The following is a 26,743-nucleotide window of genomic DNA, read 5'->3' as shown; positions in this document are numbered from 1 at the left end:
CCAGGTATGTCCTGTACACATACTACAGGGCCCAAGCTAGTCAGCTATTGTCCTATTGTCCTACAGTCTATTCTTGCTCCTCACTTCAACAGGGCTGTCAAATGGTCCTTGCAGTAGAATAATCTGTTCGCCGACCTTCCAGTTTGATATCAGCAAGGGCTGCTAGACTCCTGATCTCCTTACGGTATTGGTCCAATCATGGACACAAGAACTCAACTCCAGAAGTGAGGTGGGAGTGCTTGATATCAAGGCAGCATTCATCAGTATAGCACCAAGGAGCTGAAGCAAAACTGGAGTTGATGGCAGTTGGGGTGGGGAATTTCTACTGTTTGAGTAATTGTGAACACTGAGGAAGATGATCTGTGGCTGAGACAACCAGATCCAAGTTAGGATAGTGTTCTAGGCTTGAAATGTCATCAGCTACTTCGATAGTAACCCACCCTCCATGTCAGAAGTGGGATGTTTCGCTGCACAAAATGCACCATTTAACTCCTCAGATGTTGAAGCCATTGTGTCACTATTCAGCAAGATCTCCACACTTAGGCTTGGGGTCCTGACAAAAGCACATCTATCCTTTTCTGCCTCTAGGGTCAGTTGTTTTAACCTTTTTTGAATTCCCCACCATCAAATCCTAGGGAATACCATTTTACAAACACTCAACTGGACCATCTGAATACCTACTGTGGCTATAAGAATAAGTCCGAATCTAGTAGTTCTTTAGTTAGGCAACAAGTTACTAACTTGCCACAGTTTGCACACAGCCTACAAATTTCAAGTTGGATGAGTGGAATACCGTATACTTGGATGTGTAGCTGCAGCAGTATTTCAAGCTCAACACCATCTGGGATAAAGCTGCTTGATGAGTAGCCATGTACCATCTTCAGCATTCACTCCCCTGCGGCAGTGTGTGCCATCTCCAAAGATGCAGTGCAGAAATTCAGTTAGGTTCCTAACTTCACCTCTGCCACCTCTACGGCAAGGGTAGCAGATGCAAGGGAGTACCACCACCTGCAGTGTACCATTCAAACTACTGTTTATTGTCATTGCTTCACTATTTACTGGGTGAAAATCCTGGAACTTTGACTTAAGCTGTGTTGTTAGCATTCATACAATCCAAAGGTGGCAGTCATTCAAAAATGTGGCTCATTATTGCTTCCTGCAGGGCATTTTGATGTGGTTAGTAAGTTCTGAGCTAGGCACTGACACTGCTGCCATCTTATGGGGGTAAAAAAGGAAAATCGCATGGGCCTCTGAATATCTAATCCAGTACATCACCATCTCCCCTGATTCTTACTACTAATGAGGTTCCTGTCACTACGTAACAATTCAGTAATGACATTTTGGCATCTGAGCTTGGTTTTACATTTTAATGTCCCACTTTTCTTGGCTATTATGACTAGCTGAAGCATTTGCTCGACCAAAACTCCTCCTGTTCAAATTTTTAATTTTCTGCTTATGTTATTTTGTTTTTAAAACTCCATTCTCTACTGCAGGCAGTTCCCGTTCCAGGCTATGCAGTGCCTTTTGAGCATGAACTGTATTCTACTTTGTAACTTCCTATCATGATTCTAGTCACATGATAACTAATTGTTACATTTACTTTTAGGAAGGCTTTGGAGGCAAATGTAATTATCAGAGAAGTGTGATGTTCTAGACAAATGCTAATACTTTCCATAAAGCAGAATTACGCTGGAATTTGGAATAGTCTGCTTGTGTTTAACTGCATTTTGCAATTCATTTTATTTGATACAAAATGAAAATATCAGTGCTTTAGTGACACTACAATAAACTTGTAGGTTATGTCAAAATACTTAAATCTGTTAACTTCTGATGTAACGCCAGGCAGCCTTGGCTTCATGCAGACTCAATGTATTTTTATGTAGTGGTTTTTACAACAAATTTGCCAGACTTATGTTAAACTGAAACTCCTGTACCTGTATTTGTAGCCTGGAATCGTGTCACCATTTAAGCGTGTTTTCCTGAAAGGAGAGAAGGGGCGTGATAAGAAGGCACAAGAAAAGGTTACAGAACGAAGACCATTGCATACGGTTACCCTGGCCTTACCGGATCATAGAGTTGACCCAGAGATTCTGTTAAACGATTACATTGAAAAAGAAGTAAAGGTAGAACTGAAGATGTAAAAGTTACCCTTGTTGCTATCTTATAAGCTGGTACTTCTTTAATTTGGTATCCATTTTATATAAATCTGCATAATACACCTTTATATTATGCTTTGGATGCATATGTTGCCTTCTAAATTATTGCCACCCATTGTTTCTACACATCCTGTTTTTGTGCACTGTTGCATGAATGGATTTATTTTTGGGTGGGGCTGAGAAAGAGGAACTGTAATTTATCTGGGTCTGCATCCAATTTATTAATTTTCTTCTGAATTAGAGCCTTTTTTAAAATAACAAGCAGTGTCTTTTATTGTTCTGTCTATTCTGTCTGTCTTTTGCACCTGGAGCCTTTAGGCTGATTGGGTTTTATTTTGTAATTTGTCCTGTTGTATTTTCACTTACACTAGTGGTCATCATTGAAGTGTCCCTAATTTGCTGGCATTGCAGAGACTAAATGCCCCATTTTTTAAACTCCTGAGCAGGAAGTTATTCACTTTATGTTTGCCATTGGCACTAGAATAAGGAAATGCAAATAAATCAGTGAGAATAATCTAACCTTTGAACTAACTCCTCAGATTTGAGGATGACCTGGTCTCATTAGGCAGCTGCTTCAGTCACATTTTCTGGACTGAAGGGAGATTACCTCTCAAAATTTCATCTCTCTTAAGCAAAGATATGGTTTTGTGACTAAAGTAAACCTGTTTGAATGGGCGGTGAAAGAAAGCTTTGCATTTTTTTCAATTGGATATGTTTGAGGTGGAATATTAGGGAAAAACTCAGCAGCAATATACCTGTACTCCTTTATAATCAGCCTAAGTGAGTGTGCACAATTCTCATAAAGGATGTCCGTGTAGGAGTGTGGGATCAAACACTGGTCATTCAGTGCAGTGCTGGAGAATGGAAGTTAAGAGTAGATTAAAACAGGATCCAGCGTTAGGTAGAGAGTGCTTGAGTTGAAATTTAAACACTGGTCTAAAGTACTGAAATGTGTGACATATGGGATGATAAAACTGTTGGGGAGTTTGAAGACTTTAACTACTTGACAGATTAGGATCTGGTGACAGAATTTCTTGGATGGGTTTCTACCTAGTAAGAAGGCATGTTCAATGACATAGTAGACAAATAGGAGGCTGGAAAAACACAGCAAGCCAAGCAGCGTGTGGAGGAAAGAAGGCAACGTTTCGGGTATTTGCCCTTTGGGACTAGATGTGGAACAACACCTTTTTTATCCTCCGTCTGGGCACTCTATACCCTGGAGGGCTTAACATTTTGAGTGCTCTAATCTCAAATGACTGTCTGTCTCTCCCCCCCCCCCCCACAAACCCGGGTCCTTCTCCAGCCCCGCCTCCTCCCCTTCATTCCACCTACTGACCTTCCCTTCTAGCTACCAAACTGGTCATGCCTACTACTGGTGTCCTCCTATCACCATTATTCTGTTACCCTCCTGCACTCCCCATCGCTAACTACAGCCACCCCTACTCCCATATCCAGCCCCAAAGAAGGATAGAACCAGAAACGTTGACCTCCTTTTCTCCAGATGCTGCCTGGCTTCCTGTGTTCTTCCAACCTCCCTGTTTGTCTACTGTGGATTCCAGCATCTGCAGTTTTTTGTCTCCAACCATGTTTCAATGGCATTTTCAAGTCCAGCTGACTCAAGTGGCTACTTACCAATAAACAATTTAAATATTCTTCTCTGCAACTTCTCATTCAAGTTATTCCGTTTGAGTAATTAATTGACTTTTGCAGATTATTAATGTACTGCCTAAAGTGTAGTGGGGTAGAACTTAAAACAAGATGGATGTGTGACTCCTCCCCAACTGTTGGAAGATCATACTGCGAGGAGACAACAGTTTGCACTTCTGCATAAAACATTTTGCTGACATTAGGAAGGTAGCTTATGATGTGGGTAGAGCCATGAAAACTCAAAACTAATGGGAATCTGGGTGGAAAAAATGCATGCAGACTGTGTATCAGGAATCTTCAGCTGAAGTGGCAGACTGGCAGGGATGAGTTCTACCCAGATTGACAACCGCCGTGCTTTACTTGCCACACCTGACTAGAGGCATCCATTCCAGAAAGGAGTTCTTGGCTACCAAACACTCTTACCTCATGGAATCTTTTTATTATGTCCCTGGTGAGATAAAGTATACACTGTCATCCCACATTCCTGACCTTTTTTATGTGAATTGGTGTATGTCTCAAAATGTATTTCACCTGATGAATATCACCCATCTTCAGTTAAAAGCATTTCACAAGTACCAATGATCCAACTCCTCTGCTGGAAGCCCAGTTTTGCTACCTACATTTTGAAGTGAAATTTTGTCTTTTTTTTTGTTTAAATGATATGATAAATTTGTATCAGAGATAATGTGAACTGCAGATGCTGGAGAATCCAAGATAAAAAACTGTGAAGTTGGATGAACACCGCAGGCCAAGCAGCATCTCGGGAGCACAAAAGCTGACGTTTCAGGCCTAGACCCTTCTTCAGAGAGGGATGTAGAGGTGGTCACGGTTGGGGCCAAATTGGGAAGGCTTGAATGTAGACTGTAGTCCATTGGGGATGATCCGGTTCCGTAGGCATGTGCTGAGGAAGGTGATGTGGCTGTGGTACCTGGTTTGCTTCAGGACATGGTCGAGCAGTTTCAAGGCCGAGGAGATTACAAGAGGGTTGCAGTGGGAGAGATTCCCTGAGGTTGGTCCGGAGGGAGGAGGGTAACTTCTTCAGGTTAGGCATCCCTGGAAGAGGCTTCGCAGTGAGGTTAAAATTGTGAGCTGCACCTCTCTGATGAAGGGTCTAGGCCCGAAACGTCAGCTTTTGTGCTCCTGAGATGCTGCTTGGCCTGCTGTGTTCATCCAGCTTCACACTTGGTTATCTATGATAAATTTGTATTGCCACTTCCTTAGCTCTGGATTTTGACCACAAGATTCAATGGAGAAGAAAAAATTTCTGAATGAACAAAACATGATTATGAACATAGTACTTCAAATCCTATTAACTTATCTGAAGCTTTTTTAGATTGTGGATTAATCCATATGCATTCTGTTTGGAGTTCTTTGAAACCGGTGTCTTAGTATTCTAGTTTTAGAGATGTAAAATGACTAAACAGGTAAACATCAGCTATTCCATTAACTCTGCCCACTCTCTGCCTGTCTGTTGTTTTTTATTGTCTTTATTTTTATTTTTGTTCCCCGTAAACTTGTAGAATCATAAAAGCGGCCTTTGGCCCATCAAGTCTTTTGGACTGCCAAGAATGCACTCCCGCTTACACTAGTTCCACATTCCTGTACTAGGCCCATAGCCTTGAATGTGTGACACTTCAAGTACTTGCTCAGATACCTTTTTTTATAAAAAGTTGAGGGGTTTCCCACCTGGACTACCGTCCTAAACAGTGCATTCTAAACCCTTATCACACTGAGTGAAAAAGCCGTTCATCAAATCCCATGTGAACCTCATGATTTTCATTTTAAAAGTGTGCCCCCTTTGTTCTTAGGTGAATAACAAAGATTTGAGGGACTCTGTGCTGCAAGGAGAAGGAAATCTCCATCTGATTTGAAACAACATCACCTTGTTACCAGCCTTGCTGGTTGTTGCTGTGTCAGTGAGTTTGGCTCCGTTCTCCGACATTAAGGACTATCATGCAGTTTGTGCCTAGGTAGATGTACTTTGTGTTACAGGGTTCAGTTTTAAAACCTACGATTCACCCTTGCCAAAAACAGCAGGTCACTGAAGAACTGGTGGTACAGCACCTGTATCAACCTTTGCTCCTGAAGTGCTAACCCTCCTGGTGTGATCTGGTTCCACCCTCTCTCAGTGAAGATGAGAAACACCTTGTGATCTACTGAGAAGAGTATTGTCTCCAAACACCCAAGATCCTACCCCACTGCTGGCTAAAGACCAGTGACTTCTGTCAAAGATAAGGAAGCTATAAAACTATGGGGGAAGCACTTCAGACTCAACCTCTGCCAGGCTCTGTAGTTCATCTGAGAGTCTTTGACCACGCTACACACCACAAGCTGAGCAATGCCCCAGCTTTGAGGTAGAGAAGGCATCTGCCAGCTCAAGAGCAACGGCTGTTGGAGCAGTTGGTATCCCTGCTAAGGCATTGAGGTGCAGAGGCAAAGAGCTTTTGCTGCAGCTAAACACTCTTGTCTGCCTTATCTGGAAGTAGAGCATCCCAGGAGAGCTCAGTTGTGAGCACTTTCAAAAAAAGAACAAGTCTGAGCGTGATTAACTAGAGGGGTATCTCCCGACTGGTGGAAAAATCATTGCCAAGGTTCTCAACTATCTCATCCTTATGGCTGAGGAACACCCTAGAATCGCGGAGGGGCACAACTGACCATGATTTGTATCTCATGAGCCGCAGGGGAAATGCAGAGAAAAGAACCTACCCCTGTACGTAGCTGTCTTGCAAAGGCCTTTGACTCCATTGACCAGGAAATGTTATGGAGCATCCTTCTTTCTCTGCTTTAGTCGCACCATGAAGCTTGTCACTATCCCTCACCTGCTCCATGATCACATTGAAGTCGTAATGGCAAATAGCTCCATCACTGGCCCACTCTGGACCTGTGTCAGGCAGGACTGCATCATTAATCTACCCTGCTACAATACTTCATATCACTGCTACCAAACTACCCACTCGAGTGGAGCAAATGTGCAAAACCAGTGGAAAACTATTCAATGCCTGCTGCCTTCAAGCCAAAATCAAAGTCATTCCCACTACTGTATGCAAGCATCACCAGCATACTGCAGATTATGTGCAAATTCAGGATGAACTCCAAACCACCACCAGCTCTCTTATGGGGGCATATAAGAGTGTGGATCCTGCCCTGAGCACCTGTAAGGTGGAGGCCCTCCACCAACATTACAAATTCAACCCTTGACCATCAAGGTCCACAAGGAAGCTTTGAACGTTGGCCACATCTAATACCCTGAAAATATCCTGTCGACCAAAGTAGATATTGAAGTGATCCAACACAGCCTCTACTGTGCCTAGCACCACCTTCAGCTACTTGAGGCAGAGGGTGTTTGAGGGTAACAAATCAGATCTGACATCGAATCTATGGTATGCAAAGCTGTGGTGGTTCCCATGCTCCTCTTTGGCTCTGAGACACGAATTGTCTACAGGTATCTCAAGGAGCTGAAACAGTACCATCAAAGCTGCCTGTGTAAGATCCTGCAAATCTGCTGAGAAGACAGCTGCATCAACGCTGAGGTCCTCAACCAGGCTAACATCCCCAGCATTGAAGTACTGACCACCCCAATCAGCTGTGAATGGCCTGGGCACATCGTCTGCATGACTGACACGACTCCCCAAGCACGTACTCCATTCGCAGCTCTGAAATGGCAGGCAAGCCCCAGGTAGACAAAGAAAATACTAGAGGGACACATTCAAGGCCTCACTGGTGATGTGTGGCATCCCCACTGATACCTGAGAATCACTACCTCCAAGATTGATCCAAAGTGGAGGAGGAATTTCCAGGAAAGCACCAAGCATCTCCTAGACTTGCTGTCGGCGGGGGGAGAAAAGTGGAAGTCAGGTGAAAATCGCATGGGTGTGCAGCCCCATCCACCCTCTCCCACAGCTACCTTTTTTTTGTCCCAAGTGTAGCAGAGCCTGCGGCAGCCTTGTTGGACTGTACAGCCACTTAAAAGTCTCACTGAGTGGGAGAGAGCTGTCCCTGTCTGTGAGGGGTCACCAATGATGATCTGTATGTGGTGGGGAAGGGTGATAGATCAAACATTTTTCAGCTGTCTTTAATTGCTATTTGATATCTTCTGTTGAAGATTTGACTGCGTTGGCCATTACCCATATTTGCCTTGTTAGGTTTGGGATGTTAACATATACAACTGTCTTTGCGCAGTCTAAATCCTTTTGTCAAAAATGTTTTCATTGAGTATTTTGTTATTTGTCAGAAACAATTCAGCCAGAATTTCTTTCTAGTAAATTATACACAGTCTAAACCTATACAATTGACTATATCAACCTGGTTAAATTTTAAAACTTATGATCAGTGGAGGAATGGGGCTAGACAAGAATCAGCATTCTCTCTGACCTCTAACACACATTTAAGGAATTGCTGTGTAAAGAACTGAGTTAATTTCCACCTTGTTTCATGTCTTTCAAGTGTAAACTGTAATTTAGTCTGCTATTAAAATTGTTACTTAGTGACTTATATGTAGAGATCGCTGTGATTATTCAGTATTGTTGTGTACTTCAGTAACTTGCATTTTATGCACCTGCATTCAACACATTTTTATGCATTTATTAATTGGATTAAAGAGCACACTCTCTCTTTATTTTAGTATTTAGGGCAACTGACTTCAGTGCCTGGGTACCTGAATCCATCCAGTCGAACTGAGATATTGCACTTGTTAGATGATGCAAGGGTGAGTAATGCTTGGTCACTTTTTTTTAATTTGGGAAAGTCAATGCATATAAAACCAGGTCTACCTTTCACCAGAAAGACAACCTGGAATTATTAAACCCTTAATAGATAACAGTCCATATAATTAAACTGCCAAAGCATCTAAGTGAAACTGCTTAACTCTGGACTAAATGGGTGATCAGAAATTTAGTTGTAAATCTAGGCATTAGAATGCTTTTGCCAATGGATAGAATACTGGCAATTATAAAGCCACATTAAATTTTAACCTTGATGCACTTAAAGATTACAATTATCTTACACCATTGTATCAATGTGTGTTTTGAAATCAATGCCCTTGGTCTAGATTTGTCTCAAATTCGGTTTTGCTTCGCGTTGAAAAATTTATATTTCTGTCTTGAATCCAAAGTGATCTCCTATACTGCTTTCCCCTTGATGAACTCCATTTTCCACACTTTTATAACACAAAACAGACATTTAACTTTTTTCACTTAATGTTATCTTCCTATTTTATCTGGATCACAGATGTGTAATTCTATCCCTTTCATTATCCAAGTCACTTGAATGTGGTTAAGATGAAACCTTAGTACAAATCCTTGGGAAAGATCATTTGGCACTCTGCAAATCATCTGATTGATTATAGTCACTTTAATTTGAATTGGGTCCCAGTTCCGAAATAATCGCAGCTGTCTCAAGGTTGCCTCCAATTTTCTGTACTTATGTTAATAATCTTGAACATAACTATGACGTGCTTTCCGGGAATTCCATATGGTTGCTTCCCTGGTCACTTAATATTGTATCTTCAAAAATAATTCATTTGGAGGTAACCATAACCTGCATTGCAGTTCACACTGATTCTGATCACACTTTTTTTAGTGCTCAATCAATGTGATGTAAATTCACAAAACAACATTTTGAAACTGATTCTTGATATCTTCTCTGCTGGCTTAAATAATGAACTGATGTCCAGTTTTCCTAAATAGGTAAAATTCCCAGATTTGCAATTTTTGGAGGGCTATGAAAAACGCTTGTGCAATATCCCCTGTCTGAGTAATACTCTGGAATCATGAAGGGCTCTTGGTGCAATGTAGTGTCCCTATCTCTGAGCTAGGAGACCTGGTCCACATTTTGCCTGCTTGAGGCGTGTCATAATCTCTGGACAGGCTCATTGATATCTTCTATGCAGCCATAAGCTAGAGACTAGTCTGCAGTCTTAGTGATGTTAAAATAAATAATAAATTCCTTCCCTCACTGCTGTATGGGGCTGATTTTATATTGTCCTCTTTTCTACTGCCAACAAAGGGGATACAATTATACCATCCCTTATTACCAATGTGGTATCTTGTGAATTTGTTATAGTAAACCCACATTGCCCTCTCTAGTACCTTTTCTTAATAAATTAATGTTCTTATGTTGGCATTGTGTCTCTTGCAGGCATTTGATCTAATGTTTTTGTGCCTTTTCATTGCTTGTATTTTGTTTTTGGTTTTTCCAAATCTGGCTATTTTTTAAATTTGCTTTTTGTGCAAACCTTTTTTGTTTTTGGTTAATCTTGCTCCTTAACTACACCAGTGGAAGATTTTTGCTGATTTGATACTATGCCAAAAGCATCCTTCGGTATCCCACTGCCATCCATATGAACTTGGCCCTCATTTACTCCGATTGACCTATTTCTAATGGCTTTGAATTTTCCTTTTAATTTTTAAACTTTTTTTCTTCTAACTTTTGACATCATTTTCTGTCATCAGATATGTATGACTCTTAAAATAGGTTATTTGAATAAATCTCCTAGTCTGTTGTAAATATATCGTGTTCAGGAGTGTTTTCTGGGATAAAGTTTTCACTAGTATTTTGTAGTCTGAAAATTAAAACCTCCCTTCAAAGAGACAACTGTTACTGGAGCATTTGTTTGCTATCTCTGTGTACATATGGTCATCACACTCATAGCATTTTGCAGCATTATCACAAGCTTAGATTGGTAAAATTATTACTGATTCAATCCTTGATAAATTTGCTGATTCCTTGGGGAGACTGTATTTAGTGATCATTTAAGTGTCTCCGAGTCAAGTAAGTCGTTTGAGCTGTCCAGTGTAGACATGTGAATGTAATCTCATTCATTGTAATTTTGTTCGGGTCAGTGCTGAGGGCATCAGCTCTAGTGGAGATTGAACAAATGCCCTGACTGTCTACACAAGTGGATGTAACAGATAGTGTAATGTTGTTCAGTAATTTGAGAAAAGCTCTCTATGTCCTAGCTAGCACCTTCCTTGACTAGCATCACAGTAACTGATTACTTGTTCATTTGATCTCATTGTTTTTATGGTGTATTGCTATCTGCAATTGGCTGATGCATTCCTACTCCTTTGATATTGCCAATATTTTAAACATAGCCTATGACGTTTCTTTAAAATGCTTCAGGACATCTTAAGGTTGATTTAAAGCATTGGAGAAATGGCAAGTTCTTTAAAAACGATGATTATGTAGGCCTTATTTGAATCTAAGCACCTTCTGTGTACAATCTTTTAAATGATGAAATTATACTCCCTATTTGATGAAATTGTGAGAACAAACTATCTTCAGCTAGCTGCTCACATGGTAGTTTGGTTAAACTAGTTCTTGAGTTATTGTTTTCATGTCCAATAAGGGGAATAGTACATTTATTCTTGGAGAATTAAAGTATTAAGCTGACATATTTACAAGTGCTGTATCTTAATGTTCAGAGGGCACGTCAGCTTCCAGGACCACTCTCAACAGAACAAGATGCTGTGATTAGTGTGTCCGCATATAATGTTAAATTGGTGTGGCGAGATGGCGAAGACATTATCCTCAGAGTTCCAATCCATGACATTGCAGCAGTCTCTTACATCAGAGATGATTCCCTTCACCTGGTCATTTTTAAAACTGGTAAGTTTTTTTTTTAAATGCTTCATGAGAATGTTCTCCCAGTTCATCCTAGCATGTAAGACAGTAGCATGTGCGTTGTAAAAAGTATTTTACTTCTGTACAGCATGGTGGCTCATTGGTTAGCACTGTTGCCTCACCGCGCCAGGGACCTGGGTTCTTTTCCACCCTCGAGCGATTGTCTGTGTGGAGTTTGCACATTCTCCCTGTGTCTGCGTGGGTTTCCTCTTGGTGCTCCAGTTTCATCCCACAGTCCCAAGATGTACAAGTTAGGTGGATTGACCATGCGAAATTGCCTGTGGTGTGTTCGATTCTCTGAAGGTCGATGTGGACTTGTTGGGCCAAAGGGCCTGTTTCCACACTGTAGGGATTCTGTGAAGTATGATCTATGTATCTGCTACACAGATGTGTACCAGATCACCATTGTCTGCTTTTACACAACACCAGTCCTGCTGTTTTGTCACACAGCAGCCATATTAGAGACCCTGTTAAGGCTGTATCAGTTCACACATGCAATCTTGGCCTAATTCACAATTGTCATCTTACTAAAGAACGAAGGAACTATATTTTGTTCCGCTGGCAATGATAGGCATCATTGGAATTCCCATCCCTGGATTATTCCTCAGTTTTAAAGAGTTCCTTGCTGTGGTGTTCTGTTGAAATGCTACCTTATCAAAGACATTTATCCTCTCCTCATCTCTCTGCATGCAACTACTTAATCTGTTTTAAACAAGGCTTTGATGGGGTTGGGACCCAGATGGTCCTGGCAGAACCAAACTGGACATCTGTGAAAGTTATTGGTATGTTGTGCTATAGGTAGTTACTCCCTAGTGCTGTGGGCAAGGACATTAGAGTGTTTTGTAGCAAATACTCCAAGGGAAGTCATTTGTACCGATGACGTAGGTAGAAAAATGGGTGACGTCCTGCAGAGTGAAAATAGGGAGGAGGTTTAAAAAGCAGAACATCAGAAACTTAATCTCTGGATTACTACTGGTACCATGTGCTAGTTCCTGTCGGAATAGGAGGATAGGGCAGATGAAGGATGGGTTGCACCTGAAATGGAGGGGTATCCAGTGTTCTGTGGGGAGATTTCCTAGATGTACTCGGGATTTAAAGTAAACTAGTAGGGGAATGGAACCCTGAATGGTAGTCAGACGAGGAAGTTGAGATTAGTGTAGGAGTTTAAAGCAAACCAGTTAAATGGACAAGGCAAACAGGAGCATGGCAGAGAACAAGGGAAGGCTTAATTGTACCCAGTGTGGCTTTCTTTACATTGGGGAAACCAAGTGGAGGCTTGGGGACCGTTTTTTTGCAGACCGCCTCCGCTCAATTCGTAATAAACAACTGCACCTCCCAGTTGCGAACCATTTTAACTCCCCCCTCCCATTCCTTAGACGACATGCCCATCATGGGCCTCCTGCAGTGCTACAATGATACTATCTGAAGGCTGCAGGAACAGCAACTCATTCTGCTTGGGAACCCTTCAGCCCAACGGTATCAATGTGGACGTCACAAGCTTCAAAATTCTCCCTTCCTCCACTGCATCCCAAAACCAGCCCAGCTTGTCCCTGCCTCCCTAACCTGTTCTTCCTCTCACCTATCCCCTCCTCCCACCTCAAGCCGCACCTCCATTTCCTATCTACTAACCTCATCCCGCCTCCTTGACCTCTCCATCCTCCCTGGACTGACCTATCCCCTCCCTACCTCCCCACCCATACTCTCCTCTCCACCTATCTTCTTTTCTCTCCATCCTCAGTCACCCTCCCCCTCTCTCCCTATTTATTTCAGAACCCTCTCCCCATCCCCCTCTCTGAAGGGTTTAGGCCCGAAACGTCAGCCTTTGTGCTCCTGAGATGCTGCTTGGCCTGCTGTGTTCATCCAGCCTCACACTTTGTTATCAAGGCTTAAGTAAGCTGCATTTTTTTCAATGCAAGAGGCCTGACGGGTAAGGCAAATAAACTCTGGGCATGGATTGAAACAAGGGTTGGGATATCACAGCATTTACAGAAACATGGCTGAGGGAGGGTTAGGACTGGCAGCTGTAAGTTCCAGGGCACAGATGCAATAGGAATGATAGAAGGAGAGGTAAGAGAGGGGGGTGAGTAGCATTTTTTTTTGACCAAGGAAAGCATTCCTCAGGGATTGCATAGTGAAGCTGCATAGGTGGAACTGAGCGAAGTAAGGGGGTGATTACTTTGGGATTGTGTTGCAGACCCCAGTAATCAGGAAATGGAGCAAATATGTAGGGAGGTTGCAGGTAGCTGTAAGAAAGTGTTTTGATAATTGAGGATTGTAACTTTTGCAAACGTAGGCTGGGACTGCCAAGTGTTAAGGGGAGGAATTGAGTGTTCAAGCAAATTTTCTCATTCAGCATGTAGATGGCCTTATTTTTTTAAAATAGGGGGCAAACTCAATCTCTTCTTGGGAAATTTTAAATAAGTGAACTTTTAACTAGTTTGGCAGGAACCTGAGGGATAATCTTTTTCTCGAGTGGTGCATATATGGAACGAGCTACCAGAGGAAATGTTAAAATGGATACAATTGCAGCATTTTGAAAGAGGTTTGTACAGGTACATGAATAGGAAAATTTTAGAGGGATATGGAAGAGCAGGCAAATAGGACTAGTTTGGTTTAGGAAACTTGGTTGGCATTGATAAGTTGAGCCAAAGTTGTTTCTGTTATGTATGATTCTCTGATTCTGACTTGTTGCATTTGAAGAATTGTTCCGCTGACTTTGCTTTTGAGGTTTTTTCTTCTAATTCATTCATGGATTGTAGGTGTTACTGGCTAAGCCAATATTGATCCTTGTCCCTAAATGCGTAGAGGATAGTGAACAGTCACCCACATTGCTGTGGGTCTGGAGTCATGTAGGCCAGACCAGGTAGGAATGGTAGTTTGCTTCTCTAAAAGGACATTAAAGAACCAGATGAGCTTTCTGACAATCAGCAATGGATTTGGGATCATTAGACAGTTCATTCCAGATTTTAATTGAATTCTGATTCCACCATTAGGATTTGAATCCAGGTACTTAGAATATTAACTGGGTCTCTGGATTAACAACAGTCCAGCGACTTTAATACCACCAAACCATCACATCCCCAGGGCTTCAGAATATCTGGACAATTTTTCACTTTGCCAGTATCGTAACTAGCTGTACTGGAATGGTTTGGCTAGAGTTCCAGTTAGTTTTGGAGTACAATCTTCAATATGCCTGGAATGTTGTCTACCCTTGTAGCCTTCACCGTAACCAGTGCAGATAGCTGTCCATTATGGAAAGACTTATGTTTAGACAACACCTTTTTTCTGTTCACCTTTTAATCATTCATTGTTCATGACGTGACAGGACTGTAACATTTTGAATTAACCTCTTTGATCCATTTGTGGGATGTGGAAATTGCTAGCTGGCCTGCACGTTTTTTTTTCCCCCCATCTCCAGTTGCCCTTGAGAACGTGGTCCATATTCCATGTCCCACAGTGAAGTGATCCAAAAAGTGTTCATGTATGTGCACTGACAACACCTTGTCCCAATTCCTAGTGATGCTTCACAGTTGCTCATTATGTTGAATTGGCACCCAGTGTTGGATGAGGGTAGTGAGGACATGGAAACGTTAATGAAATGGGCGGATACATGATAGATGACATTTGATGCAGAAGTGAGTTTTGGTAAGATTTTGATTGGAGCTAATGTTAAAGACAACAGGGACCGGCATCAGTGTGTCCGAAAGTTGTGTTGATCGTTTTTGGATTATAATTGGAAATTCCTGCACTTTCACTTTGTTTCTTCTTTGGACCTGTACCCAAGGTGGTTATGGATGTTTCATTGTTGAATATAATTATAGCTAAGACATACTTTTGACCTCCCAGGAATCAAACGGTAAGGAGAAATGGGTGGGAAAGTGGAGTTGAGGTAGTTGAGCCATTGTCATGTTGTATGAAATAAGATTTTGGCTTGTGTGGTCTACTCCTGTTTATGAATGAAGGGTATAGCGATGTGGGGACTTGAGGGATACATGTTCAATCATAGGTGAATGGCATCCTGGGCCTTCTACATGGAGGTATCAGGCACAAGAAAGGAAATTTTAATTAAACTTGTTAAACCTCAGAGCATTAAAATTCTAAATCAAGTTCTGGCCACCGTATTTCAAGGGTGCAGAAAAGTTTTTAATTTTAAAAATTGGGTTTAGGAATGTGAGAGCACTTTGGAGAAGAGATGGTGGAGAGGAGATTTGGATAAAGGTACTAAAAGAGCCTCAGACTTGAGCAGAAGTAGGTCATTGGGCGCAAAAATTTTGATCCATCATTCAGTGCGATCATGGCTAACATGATAATCCTCACTCCACTTTCCTGTTTTTACCCATAATCTCTTGGTTCCCCTACTGATTAAAAATCTGTCCTGGCCATGAATAAATTTAACAACAACCTTCTAGCCCTCTGGAATAAAGAATGGGCGGCACAGTGGTCCACTGGTTAACACTGCAGTCTCTCAGCGCCAGGGACCCGGATTTGATTCCACCCTCGAGCGACTGTGTATCTGTGTAGCGTTTGCACATTCTCCCTGTGTCTTTGGGAGTTTCCTCCCACTGTCCAAAGATGTGCGAGCTAGGTGGATTGGCCATGTTAAATTGCCCATCCTGTTTAGGGATGTGTAGATTAGGTGGGTTATAGAAGGATGGGTCTGCGTGGGGTACGCTGAAGTTTGACGTGGACTTGTTGGGCCAAAGGGTCTGTTTTCATACTGTAGGGATTCTGTGAATTTCACAGATTCACTAGGATCTGAGAAAACTCCTCCTCACCTGTCTCTGCATTGGCACCCTTTCTATTCCACCCTCGCCCTCACATCCTAGAGTCTCTCACACGAGGGAACAACTTCTCCTCTGCATCTATACTGCCAAATCCCCTAAATCCTGTATGCTTCAAAAAGTTTGCCATTTATTCTTCAAAATTTCAATGAGTACAAACTCAACCTACTTTACCTATCTTCTCAAAATGGTTCTTCCAAGCCTGCAATTCGCCTAGTGAACCTTTTTACTATCAACCTCCGATGCCAATATATATTTCACAGGTAAGGGATCCAGAACTGTTAACAGTATTCTGAATGTGGCCTAACAAGTGCCTTGTATACTTTTAGTGGGGTTTACAATTTTTTGCTCCATTGCTTGTTGAAATGAAGACTAACATTCCGTTTGCTTTGCCTATTACTTGTTGAAAAGGTACTCAAAGTTGTTAGTCCTGACCAAGATTTGATGTAGACACTTTGGATTTGGCCAAGTGAGAGAGACTAGAGGGCACAGGTTTTGTGATTACTAAAAGAACCGGACGCAGCATGCAAATATTTGTTTTTGACACAGCAAATAGTTAGGATCTGAAATGCACTGGAGGAGAGGCTGGTAATCACATGCAGCTGGTTTTCAAACAGAAGCTGGCTGGATTGCTCCTTTTTTTGAGTTGGCCTGGTTTTGACAGGCTGTGTCTGTCTCTGTGTCTGTCTCTGTGTCTGTCTCTGTGTCTGTCTCTGTGTCTGTCTCTGTGTCTGTCTCTGTGTCTGTCTCTGTGTCTGTCTCTGTGTCTGTCTCTGTGTCTGTCTCTGTGTCTGTCTCTGTGTCTGTCTCTGTGTCTGTCTCTGTGTCTGTCTCTGTGTCTGTCTCTGTGTCTGTCTCTGTGTCTGTGTTGCAACTGTTTGATTAGACTGAAATGGAAATCTTTGTTAGAGTAATGTGAATTAATTAAATTTAACCAATCTAACCGAGACTTGCAGTATTTTCTCCTTTGAAGAGAACTGCTAACACCTGAACTAATTCGTCTGCTCTGGTTCGTATTTGACTCTGCTCAACTAGAAATGTACATTTCGATATTTTGGGAATGGCTCAGTAGTTAACACTGTGGCCTGTCGGTGCCAATGACCCAGGTTCATTTCCATCCTAAGGCAACTGTGAGGAGTTTGCACATTCTCTTGTCTGCAAGGGTTTCCTCCCAGGTGCTCCAGTTTCCTCCCATTATACAAAAATGTGCAGGTTAGATGGATTGGCCATGCTTAATTGTTCATTGTCTCCAGGAAAGTGCAAGCTAGAATTAACAATGGGAAATGCAGGGTTTCATCAATAGTGTAGGACCCGTGGGTCTGGTTGAGATGCTTTATTTTGGAAGATTGGTGTGGGCTGAATGGCCTGCTTACCCACTAGGGATTCTGTGAACTTCTATGATTTGACTAAAGAAAATTTTGTAGCTTTTGACAAATGTGAAATATTACCTACAGATTACTGTAAGATTGTCCTATTCTTGCTCACTTGAGTAGCAACACTGGATTTTCATATTCGGCATGACTTGTGAATTTAAATTTAAATCTGGCAGATTATCGTAATGTTCTCTGTCAAGAGAATTTGTCATTTTTAACTGTTCCAGTTCACTAATAATTAGCTGCTCTAGTCGCTAACTTATTTTCCACCCATAGTTGTGCACAGGCAAGGCAAACTGGTAACTACATCTCAAACAACACCATTGAGTCACAAAGAACACTGCACCCAAATATCAACTAAGGTACTGGTAATTAAATTTAAGCACACTGTGGAAATTAAACCCTGCTATTTTGTTTGTTTCTAGTGGAAATTCTTTAATTATGGAGTGCACCTGTGAGTTTGTACTGAAATACCAAGGCAACTGATATCACAAAATAGATTTGCTGGAGCAACTCTGCAATACTGATAACTTCTTTCTAAAAAAGTTAACATTTTGAGTCCAATAACCCTCCCATAGTAAATAGTTACCAGATAGATAAATGTCATTCTAACAGAACAAACTGTTCAAAGTAACGAAAGTATTAACAAATTTTTGTTTTACTATCAGCCAATGAATCCGGGAATTCAACCAATCAAAGCACTGAAGGTTCAACTAAAATACAGATGTCTGTGTCAGAAAGTGGAGCAGGAACCATGGAAGCGTGTAGTCTGGTGGTTGTCGTTGTTGAGAATAAAGTAAGTTTTTTTTTGTTTCAAAGAGTATTTTTGTACAAATATTCAGAAGTGTGCCCACATTAACTGATCCAAAATTGTTTGAGGTGGTCACAATACCTGGAAATGTTCAAAGGATTTTTTTAGCTGAGACCTGTGAGGCTTAAAAACTAGGCGCTAGGAAGCAAGATTAGAGTGAGTGACTGGTTATTCAGGCACTGCGCTTGTGGACTGAATGGCTGCTTTCTGACCTATAACTGTTTTCTGTGGTGCCAACAAGATGTGGAAAGTATCTGAGAAAAAGGTATTATTTTAAAGGAGTTGAAGCATTTTCTTTTTACATGATCTTCAGCAGTATGGGAATCCCTGTTGTGCTAGGTAGCTTGATTTTAATTGTTTACACATTCGCACTATAGCTTAAAAGTTATTTCACTGTAAATCCTTGTACTGCATGTGGCAACATCCATAAAGTCATAATTATTTATAGCATAGGTTATTTGGACAAATAACTCTGCCCGCTCCTGTGGAGCAATCGAGTCATTGCTACAACGCCATTCCACCCTCTAACCATGCAAATTTATTTCTTCAAGTCCCCATCCAATTTCTTTGGAAACCATTTTGTTTCTGCATCCACAATCCTTGTGAACAGCAAGTTCCAGATCATTGCCACTTGCTGCACAGAACAGAGTTCTTACACTGCCTCTGCTCTTCTTCCCTGAAATAAATGTACTCTTAGTCTTTGTGCTATCAGTTAGTAAGAAGAGTTTATCTTCAGCATTCTACCAGATCTCACTTACTAAGAAGAATCCAGCTTCATTTGTATTCCCCCCAGAAATATGAAACTAGGAGCAGTGATAGGCTATTCCGCTACTAGAAATAATGCAACTATGTCTTGGGAGTTTGGCAATGGCTTTGCAAGAATACCACTAAACTGTTAATCTAAGGACCTAGGTTCAAGTCCTGCTGTAACAGATGATGGAATTTGAATTCATTTGCCAATAATTAGGAAAATCACATCACCTTACGTGGTCTGGTTTACATGTGACTCCAGACGTACTGCAATGCATTGACTCTTACCCATCCCTGATTGCCCCAAAGGTAGTTAACAAATGCTGGCCTGGCTAATAACAAACACATTCCATGAATGAATCAATCAATATTTTTAAAATTTGGCCCTTTTTGGCTCCTCTTAACCAAATTGCTCAAACACACCAACCCATGGAACGATTCTGGCAAATCTCTTCTGCATCCTTTTGATTATCACAGCCTTTCCGAGGTGTGGTGAGCAAAGCTGATTCAACATTCTAGTTTTAATCATCTCCTTCGAAGTCCAACTCTCATTCAGTAAATGGACAAATTGCATCTCCATTATTTACAATGCAGTCCAGCGTTGCCTTTCTGGAGTTTAGGGAGACTGTGTCTACTCATTTCTAATGCCTTAGATTTCTTGCATTGTCTCATTGTGATCGTTGCATGCTTTATTGATTTTAAAAACTTGATGTGAAGGTGTAGTCCCACAGATTTATTTGAAAGCACAAGCTTTAGGAGCATGGTTCCTTCGTCAGGTGAAGAGAAGCACACGGGCATAGAATTTATAGACCGATTTAGAAGATTGTACAAATGGTGTGGGGAAGTCTGTGCCTGCGTTCCTCACTTCACCTGCTGAAAGAGCAGTGCTATGAAAGCTTGTGATTTCCAGTAAACCTGTTTGAATGTAACCTGGTGTCATTTGACATCTTACCGCAACAAAATAATGCAAGCCGTCTTTTTTCATCCCTAACAATAATACTATCCAGGCTAATTTGTCTAAGGAAGAGTCCCCTGGCTTATTATCAGGCAGATTTAAAATAGATCAATTTGCTCCATTTTAATTACCCTAAATTTGAAGTTACGTTCCCAAAACAATTGTTTTACACATAAAAAGTTTAGATTGGTATTTAATACAATTAAGTTGAGTAGTATCCAGATGTAACCTCACCAGTATATGGTTCACCTTGGCCTACTTCAAGGCACAGCACCAGATCCAGTGACACATTCATTCTAGGGCTGAGAGCGTGCTGATTCAGCAAATTCTGAACAAAACAGTTTAGAAATCCTTGCCTATCTTTACCATTGCTCTAAGAGTTGGGTAACTTTTAAATTGTCCCTGTCCCCTGCTCATCCTCCTGTCCTTTTTGCTCTTATGGGCTCCTTCCCATCCCCTTCTTCCCTTGCCCCACAACCCGCTCCCCACAAGCTCTGCTCTCAGGTTCTCTTCCCTTTTTATTACGTTTCATTTCTCGCTGTTTGTTAAAACCATGTTTGTTATTGCAGACATATCATTCCCTGCTGGTAGCACATCAACTTAATTCAACATGTGTGTTTACATACATGCATTGTAATCCTGTCATTTCATTCCTTATCCTTTCTAGTCTGCGACATGGGCGTAGACTCAAGACATTCAGCCCATCAAGCCTGCACTGCCATTCAGTGCAATCATGTCTGATCTGGTGACCCTCAACTCTACGATCCTGTCTTTCATCCATAACCTGCTGGTTTAAAAACCTGTGTCTCAGCCTTGAATATGCTTTAATGGCCCAGCCTCAACACTCCTCCTGTGTGGTTAAAAAAAATTCTATATATTCATTATCCTCAGAAGAAATTCCTCGATTGTCTTTAAACGTGTGATCCCTTATTTTATTTTAAGGTTGTCTGCTGCTCCTCCATTCTCCCACATGGGAAACAATCTTTCTGTACTTAGCCCGTCAAGTCCCTTAAGAATTTTGTGTATTTCTGTATAGTCACTTTTTTAATTCTTCTGAATTCCAGTGAGTACAGGCTGAATCCACTCACTCTCCTTGTAAGACTTTCCCTCCACACCCAGTATCTGCATAATGAGCCTTCTCTGCACTGTCTCCAATGTCAGTATGTCTTCCCTTGGGTCAGGGGCCAAAGCTCTTCCACCTTTGACTGAGTAGTTCCTTGTACAGCTTTAATAAAACCTCATTTTTAAACTCCATTCACTTTTTAAAATAAAGGTCAACATCTCATTTGCATTTATTACACTTTGAACCTGGTTGGTAGCCTTTTGTGACTTGTGTAGCAGCACCCACAAACTCCTGTTTGGTAGCTTTCTACAGTTTTTCATGTAAGGGCCTGTACTTTGCTGTAATGTTCTATGTTAATATTCATGTCCTCAATTTTTCCTGCCAAAATGCATAAACTTCTTTCACCACGATATATTTCATCTGCCAAGCTTTTGTCTACTCGCAGCATTTGCCAGCTATCACCCTTGCTGCCTGCCTTCCCACTTATTTATTTTTGCCACCTGCAAACTTGGCTGTATTACGTTCACTTTCCTCCTCCAAGTTGCTTTATATAATTTTGATCCCAGCACTGATCTGTGTTGCAGCCTCCCAGTTACACATCATTCCTTTCTACTATAGTACTGCTGCCTTTTCTAGCCCTGTCAACACTTGGCCAGTGTGGCTGTCAACACTTGGCCAGTGTGGCTACCTCCACTAATTTAGATTAAATCCTTGCTAATCACTCTATTGAACCTTTCTTGGAGGATACGTTCTGTTGAAGTGAAATCCATCTCTTTAATTAAAAATTCTTTCTGCCCCTTTTTTGAACTGGTCTAGTATCCCAAGAATGTTCACCATGCATCAAGCTATTCGTTTTTATTTTCTTCTCCCTTTATTCACCTTGCTGTACTGGCTAGCATCTGTCCCTTGGGTTATTTCAAAGAATAATTGCCCTTTGATGTCCTCCCTTTAAACTTTCTCTGTATGTCCTGAAAATTGATTTTTGAGGACCTCCATACCTGCCCTCTCTCATCGGTGCCAACATGCACTACAATTTTTGACACTTCCTTCTGAATATTGTACACCCTCTGTTCCTTTTTGCCCTGAGGCTCAGAACCTCATATGGGGTTTGTGATGACCATTAAAGGAATGCCTCACTATCTTCATTAATTGTGGAATCTTCTTCCATAAATGCATTTCTATACTTGAACATTCCATCTGTGCAAAACCTTGCCCATTGCGGCCGTGGGTCAAGATTGATTTGAGTGAATGCAATCTTCTGAATACCTATTTGAGAATGCCACACTACCTGCCTCTTCCTTCTCTTCCACTTAGCCAGCGACTAGCTTGACCTCTCACTGCCTGTGGAAGTGAATCAATGATCAAAAAAACTTCTGTCTTTTCTGAAGTCCCATAATGTTTTCAGCAGTGTCTCCCCTTTACTTCAAATCCTGAAGTCCAGCAAAGCGCTTCCTATGTATTATATCCAGAAAAGTCAAGTCTTTAATCTCCATGGAACAAGAGTTGTAAACAATGGGACATTGCCAATCCAGGACTTTTTATTTAAAAAAAAATTCCTCCACTTAATAAATCTTTGCTGCTTTATTTATAAATGATTAATAATCTGGACCTACTCTGTGCTCATACTTTTGTAATTCACTTAATTTGAAATGAATGACTTATTTAGAGAGGAAAAAAGAAACTTGGCCAATTATTTGTAGCATTACCAGCTTGAATTTTCTTTTAGAACCTAGTCAGACAGACCACCTCACTCTATATTCTTTCCCAGAGTTAATAAATATAGAGCTGGAAAAGCACAGCTGGTCAGACAGCACCTGTGGAGCAGAAAAATCTACGTTTCAGGCTGAAACCCTTTTGTCAGGACTGGGGAGAGGGAGAGGTGGGGCTGGTGGAGGATAGGTCAGATGGAGATAGGTGGATGCAGTTAGGGGATTATTGTGGTTGGTAAGTGGGAAGCGTGGAGTGGATAAGTGAGTTACAAGATGGGCAGGTTGGGGGAGGAGAGATTTTTGAAGCTGGTGAAATCGATATTTAGCCCATAAGCTTCCAAAGTGAAAGGACTATGTTCCTCTAGATTGCATTTGGCCTCGCTCTGACAGTGGGGAAGGCCACGAATGGACATGTTACAAGGGCAGTGGGAGGGTGAGTTAAAGTGGATGGCACCTGGAAGTTTGGTTTAGCTGGTGCATGCAGAGTGAAGGTGCTCCACAGACCAGTCCCCGAGTCTGTGTTTGGCCTCCCTGATATGAAGGAGACTACATTGGGAGCAATGGATACTGTGAATGAAATGCAGGTGAATCTCTGCTGGATTTGGGAGGCTTGTTTGGGGCCTGAGTGGGGAGGCATAGAGGCAGGTGTAGCACCTCCTGCAGTTGCAGGGCAAGCTACCAGATATGGTGGAGAAGTTGGGGAGTGTGGCACTGATAAGGGAGTCACAGAGTGAACGGTCCCCACAGAAAGCGGACGGGATGGGGAGGGAAATATCGCTTTGCTGGTAGAGTCTGATTGTAGGTGGTGGAAGTGTCAAGAGGATGATGCATTATATTTGGAGGTTGGTGGGGTAGTTTGAGAGGACCAAAGGTGCTGTACCCCTATTGTGTGGGGAAAGAGGGTGTGAGGGCAGAAATATGGGAAGTGGAGGAGATGCGGTTGAGGCCAATTTAATAACGAGCGGAAACAACAGTCTCTAAAGTAGGAGGATATCTGGGAAGTCCTAGAGTAGAATACCTCATCTTGGGAGCAGATGCAGTGGAGGAATTGAAATAATGGGATGGAATTTTTGCCGGAGGGTGGGTGAGAGGAGGTGTAGTCAAGGTAATTGTTGGAATCAGGTGGGTTTGAAATGGACATCCTTAGTGAATCAGCTGCTGGAGATGGAGACAGATCCCCAGAATGGGGAGGGAGATGTCAGAAATGGTCTAGGTGAATTTGAGGGTGCAGTGGAATTTTTGACGAAGTTGAACTGTTTGAACTCCTTGCAGGAGCATGAGGCAGCACCGGCACAATCTCTAATACTGTGAAGAAAGAGGTGGGGGATGTTGCCGGTGTAGTTGCTGAAGGACTGCTCCACGAATCCTACAAAGAGGCAGGCATAGTTCATGCCGATATGGGTGCCCATAACCACCCCTTTTGGTTTATAGGAAGTGGGAGGAGTCAAAGGTAACATTGAGGGTGACGACCAGTTCTGCCAAGTGAGTGAGCATGTCAGTGGAGGGTGCCTACAGGACAGGAAAAGGGCAGAGGGCTTTTAGGCCATCCTCGTGGGGGATACAGGCGTACAGGGATTGAACTTCCATGGTGAAGATGAAGTGTTGGTGTTGGGGAATTGAAAGTTTTAGAAGATAGCTCCCCAAGCCTACATCAGCTATTTCTATCAGGTTGGAGGCTGTGGACGGAGCATCTCCTGAAGGTGATTGTGTTCGTCTGGGTGATGATATGGTGATCTGAGGTGGGGTCATGATTTGAGGGGACGGTAGGAGGTGTCAAGGGTTTGCATCTCGCCTCTGCACTGTAGAGGTCAGTTTGCTGTACTACCACCATGCCCTCATTGTTAGCAGGTTTATTGTTAAGGTTGCTGTTGGACCAAAGGGAGTGGAGGGCTGCATGGAATGTTTGAGGTGGTGTAGGGATTTGGGGGATTGATTTCATGCAGCATTGGCCGTGACGAGGCTGGGAGGATATGTCCAGGAAGACAGAGTTCACTGGAGGCAGGAGAAAGGGTTGTCAGAGGGTGGGTTGGATTCATCTTCAAAGAAAAAGGTGTGGAGGTGACAGAAAAAGAAATTGCTTCGAGATGTGCAGATTAACTTCTCTTTTCCAGGCCTGCTAACTTAGCGCACTTCCTTTTTTTTCTGTCTTCCTGTATTTATTCCCAGCGAGCTCCTTTTGTACCTCCGTCCAGTCTCCCTGTTTTTAATCTGTTTAACTTGCACATTTTAGTTCATTTATTTTGAAAAATCTTTGCATGTTCATTTTTCTTTGATTTGGGCTAGGATGAATGGCCTTTAATCATTTACGCCCATCAGCTTGCTGGTTAACCTTAATGTGTTTTATTTAAGACATCCTGTGTTCTAGTCAGAATTCCTTTTGGTCACCATTTGGCTCAAACAAATGCTTTGAGCTGATTACATTCAGCAAGTTTCAAATTAAATGACTGCATTTCAGAAGTAAATCATTAGCTGTAAAGCACTTTGTGGCTTCTAGGACACCTTTTGAAAGAGCCCTTTAAATGCATGTTTTTATTAGACCTTGTGTACAAGCGATTCTTTAAGATTGCTCGAAAATATTGCACATTTTCCAATGGCCCTGACATCTGCATACAGTAAAATTTCACTTCTGTTGGTTTGAGATTTAAAACAATAATTTAGGAGCCTCCATCTACCCTGAATTTGCAATTTTAGAATGATGCTGTGGCATTATTCTGCGGCACTGTAACTAAACCTGATGAAATCAAAAGATGCTATTTTTAAAATAATGTATTTGAGAAGCTCAGCAGGTTAACTGGCATTAATGAAGAGTGAATTAGTTAACTTTGAGTTCAGTATTTCTCTTTGGAACTAAAAGGGAAAGGCAAAATGATGGACTGCTCCATGACTTTTCCTCACAATTCAAAGATTCTATTAATCTGTCCAGGTACATGCAGACCTGTGGAGTTTCTGCACTTTTTGAATGCTGGAAATCTGAAATAAAAACAGTTTTGTTTTTGTTGAAGGTTGTTTAAAATCTTTCTTTTATCTTTGATTTGAGGATAGGTCCAATTTAAAACAGGCTACAAAAATAGCCAGGAGAGATGAACTTCATGAGTAACTTGCAGAAGAGGTTTGCAATCAGCAAGTGGTTGTTTATTAGTTGAAGTCATTGTATTGACAAAGTCAAACTGTAATGCTTCCTGATTTAATTTTCTGCTGAATCTGAGAGAATTGGTATTAAAGTATTTGTTTCATCCACAAAAGACTGTGGAAGATACTTTTCTGTATTAAATGGACATTTTAGTAAAACTTACTTAAAATGTGGGTTCAGATAATGGCCTTTATCCGTAGGTAAGGGTTTTAATTCAGCCTACTGATGATCAGTGAGCTCAGTTTTGGCTGCATTGCTATATGAAATTTAATCTCAACAGGCTTCAATCTATTTTCTGCTGCCAGAGGTAACTTTTTTTGAGGTCAGTGCATTGTGAAGTAGATTACTCTTCACGGAAGCAACACGGAGCATATATTCTTGATGCTGGTACAAGATTTGTGAGATAGAAAGAGAAAGTTCTGTTTCCCACTATTAATGTGCATCCTTTCAAGTAATGAATGCCATCATAACATTTTAAAATTTGAATGTTTAAGCTGACAGAAGTGTAGATGGGCATCCTGAAACTGAAACCAGCAAAATTAATATAAGGGTGTAAATATTAGCAGTGATATGTCTTTCAGCCCTTAACTCGCTCTGCTATTCATAAAGATCATGACAGCTCCACATCAACTCAACCTTCCTGTACTGTATCCAAATCTTTTGACTACCTTTTTTTAATATTCAAAAATCAAGCAATCAGTCTTGAACAACTCCTTGTTGCCTGATCCAAACATTTGGATATTTAATG

General features: G+C 41.5%; 1 protein-coding gene across 5 annotated transcripts in view; it reads left to right on the top strand.

Moving 5' to 3' along the window:
* Positions 1-26,743, top strand: part of ccm2 (CCM2 scaffold protein) — a 109,622-nt gene that overhangs the window by 47,686 nt on the left and 35,193 nt on the right. For 4 of the 5 annotated variants that reach the window (XM_059645444.1, XM_059645443.1, XM_059645446.1 and 1 more), the window contains 4 exons: positions 1,947-2,123; positions 8,425-8,508; positions 11,225-11,408; positions 18,246-18,373. In XM_059645444.1, the coding sequence (XP_059501427.1) occupies positions 1,947-2,123; positions 8,425-8,508; positions 11,225-11,408; positions 18,246-18,373 (573 nt within the window). The remainder of the gene's footprint in view (positions 1-1,946; positions 2,124-8,424; positions 8,509-11,224; positions 11,409-18,245; positions 18,374-26,743) is intronic. The other variant, XM_059645447.1, reaches the window with a different exon arrangement.

This window comes from Stegostoma tigrinum, chromosome 4 (assembly GCF_030684315.1).
Source record: "Stegostoma tigrinum isolate sSteTig4 chromosome 4, sSteTig4.hap1, whole genome shotgun sequence".
Lineage (NCBI taxonomy): Eukaryota > Metazoa > Chordata > Chondrichthyes > Orectolobiformes > Stegostomatidae > Stegostoma > Stegostoma tigrinum.
Note: the sequence above shows the minus strand (reverse complement) of the source record. Positions and strands in the feature narration are given on the sequence as shown.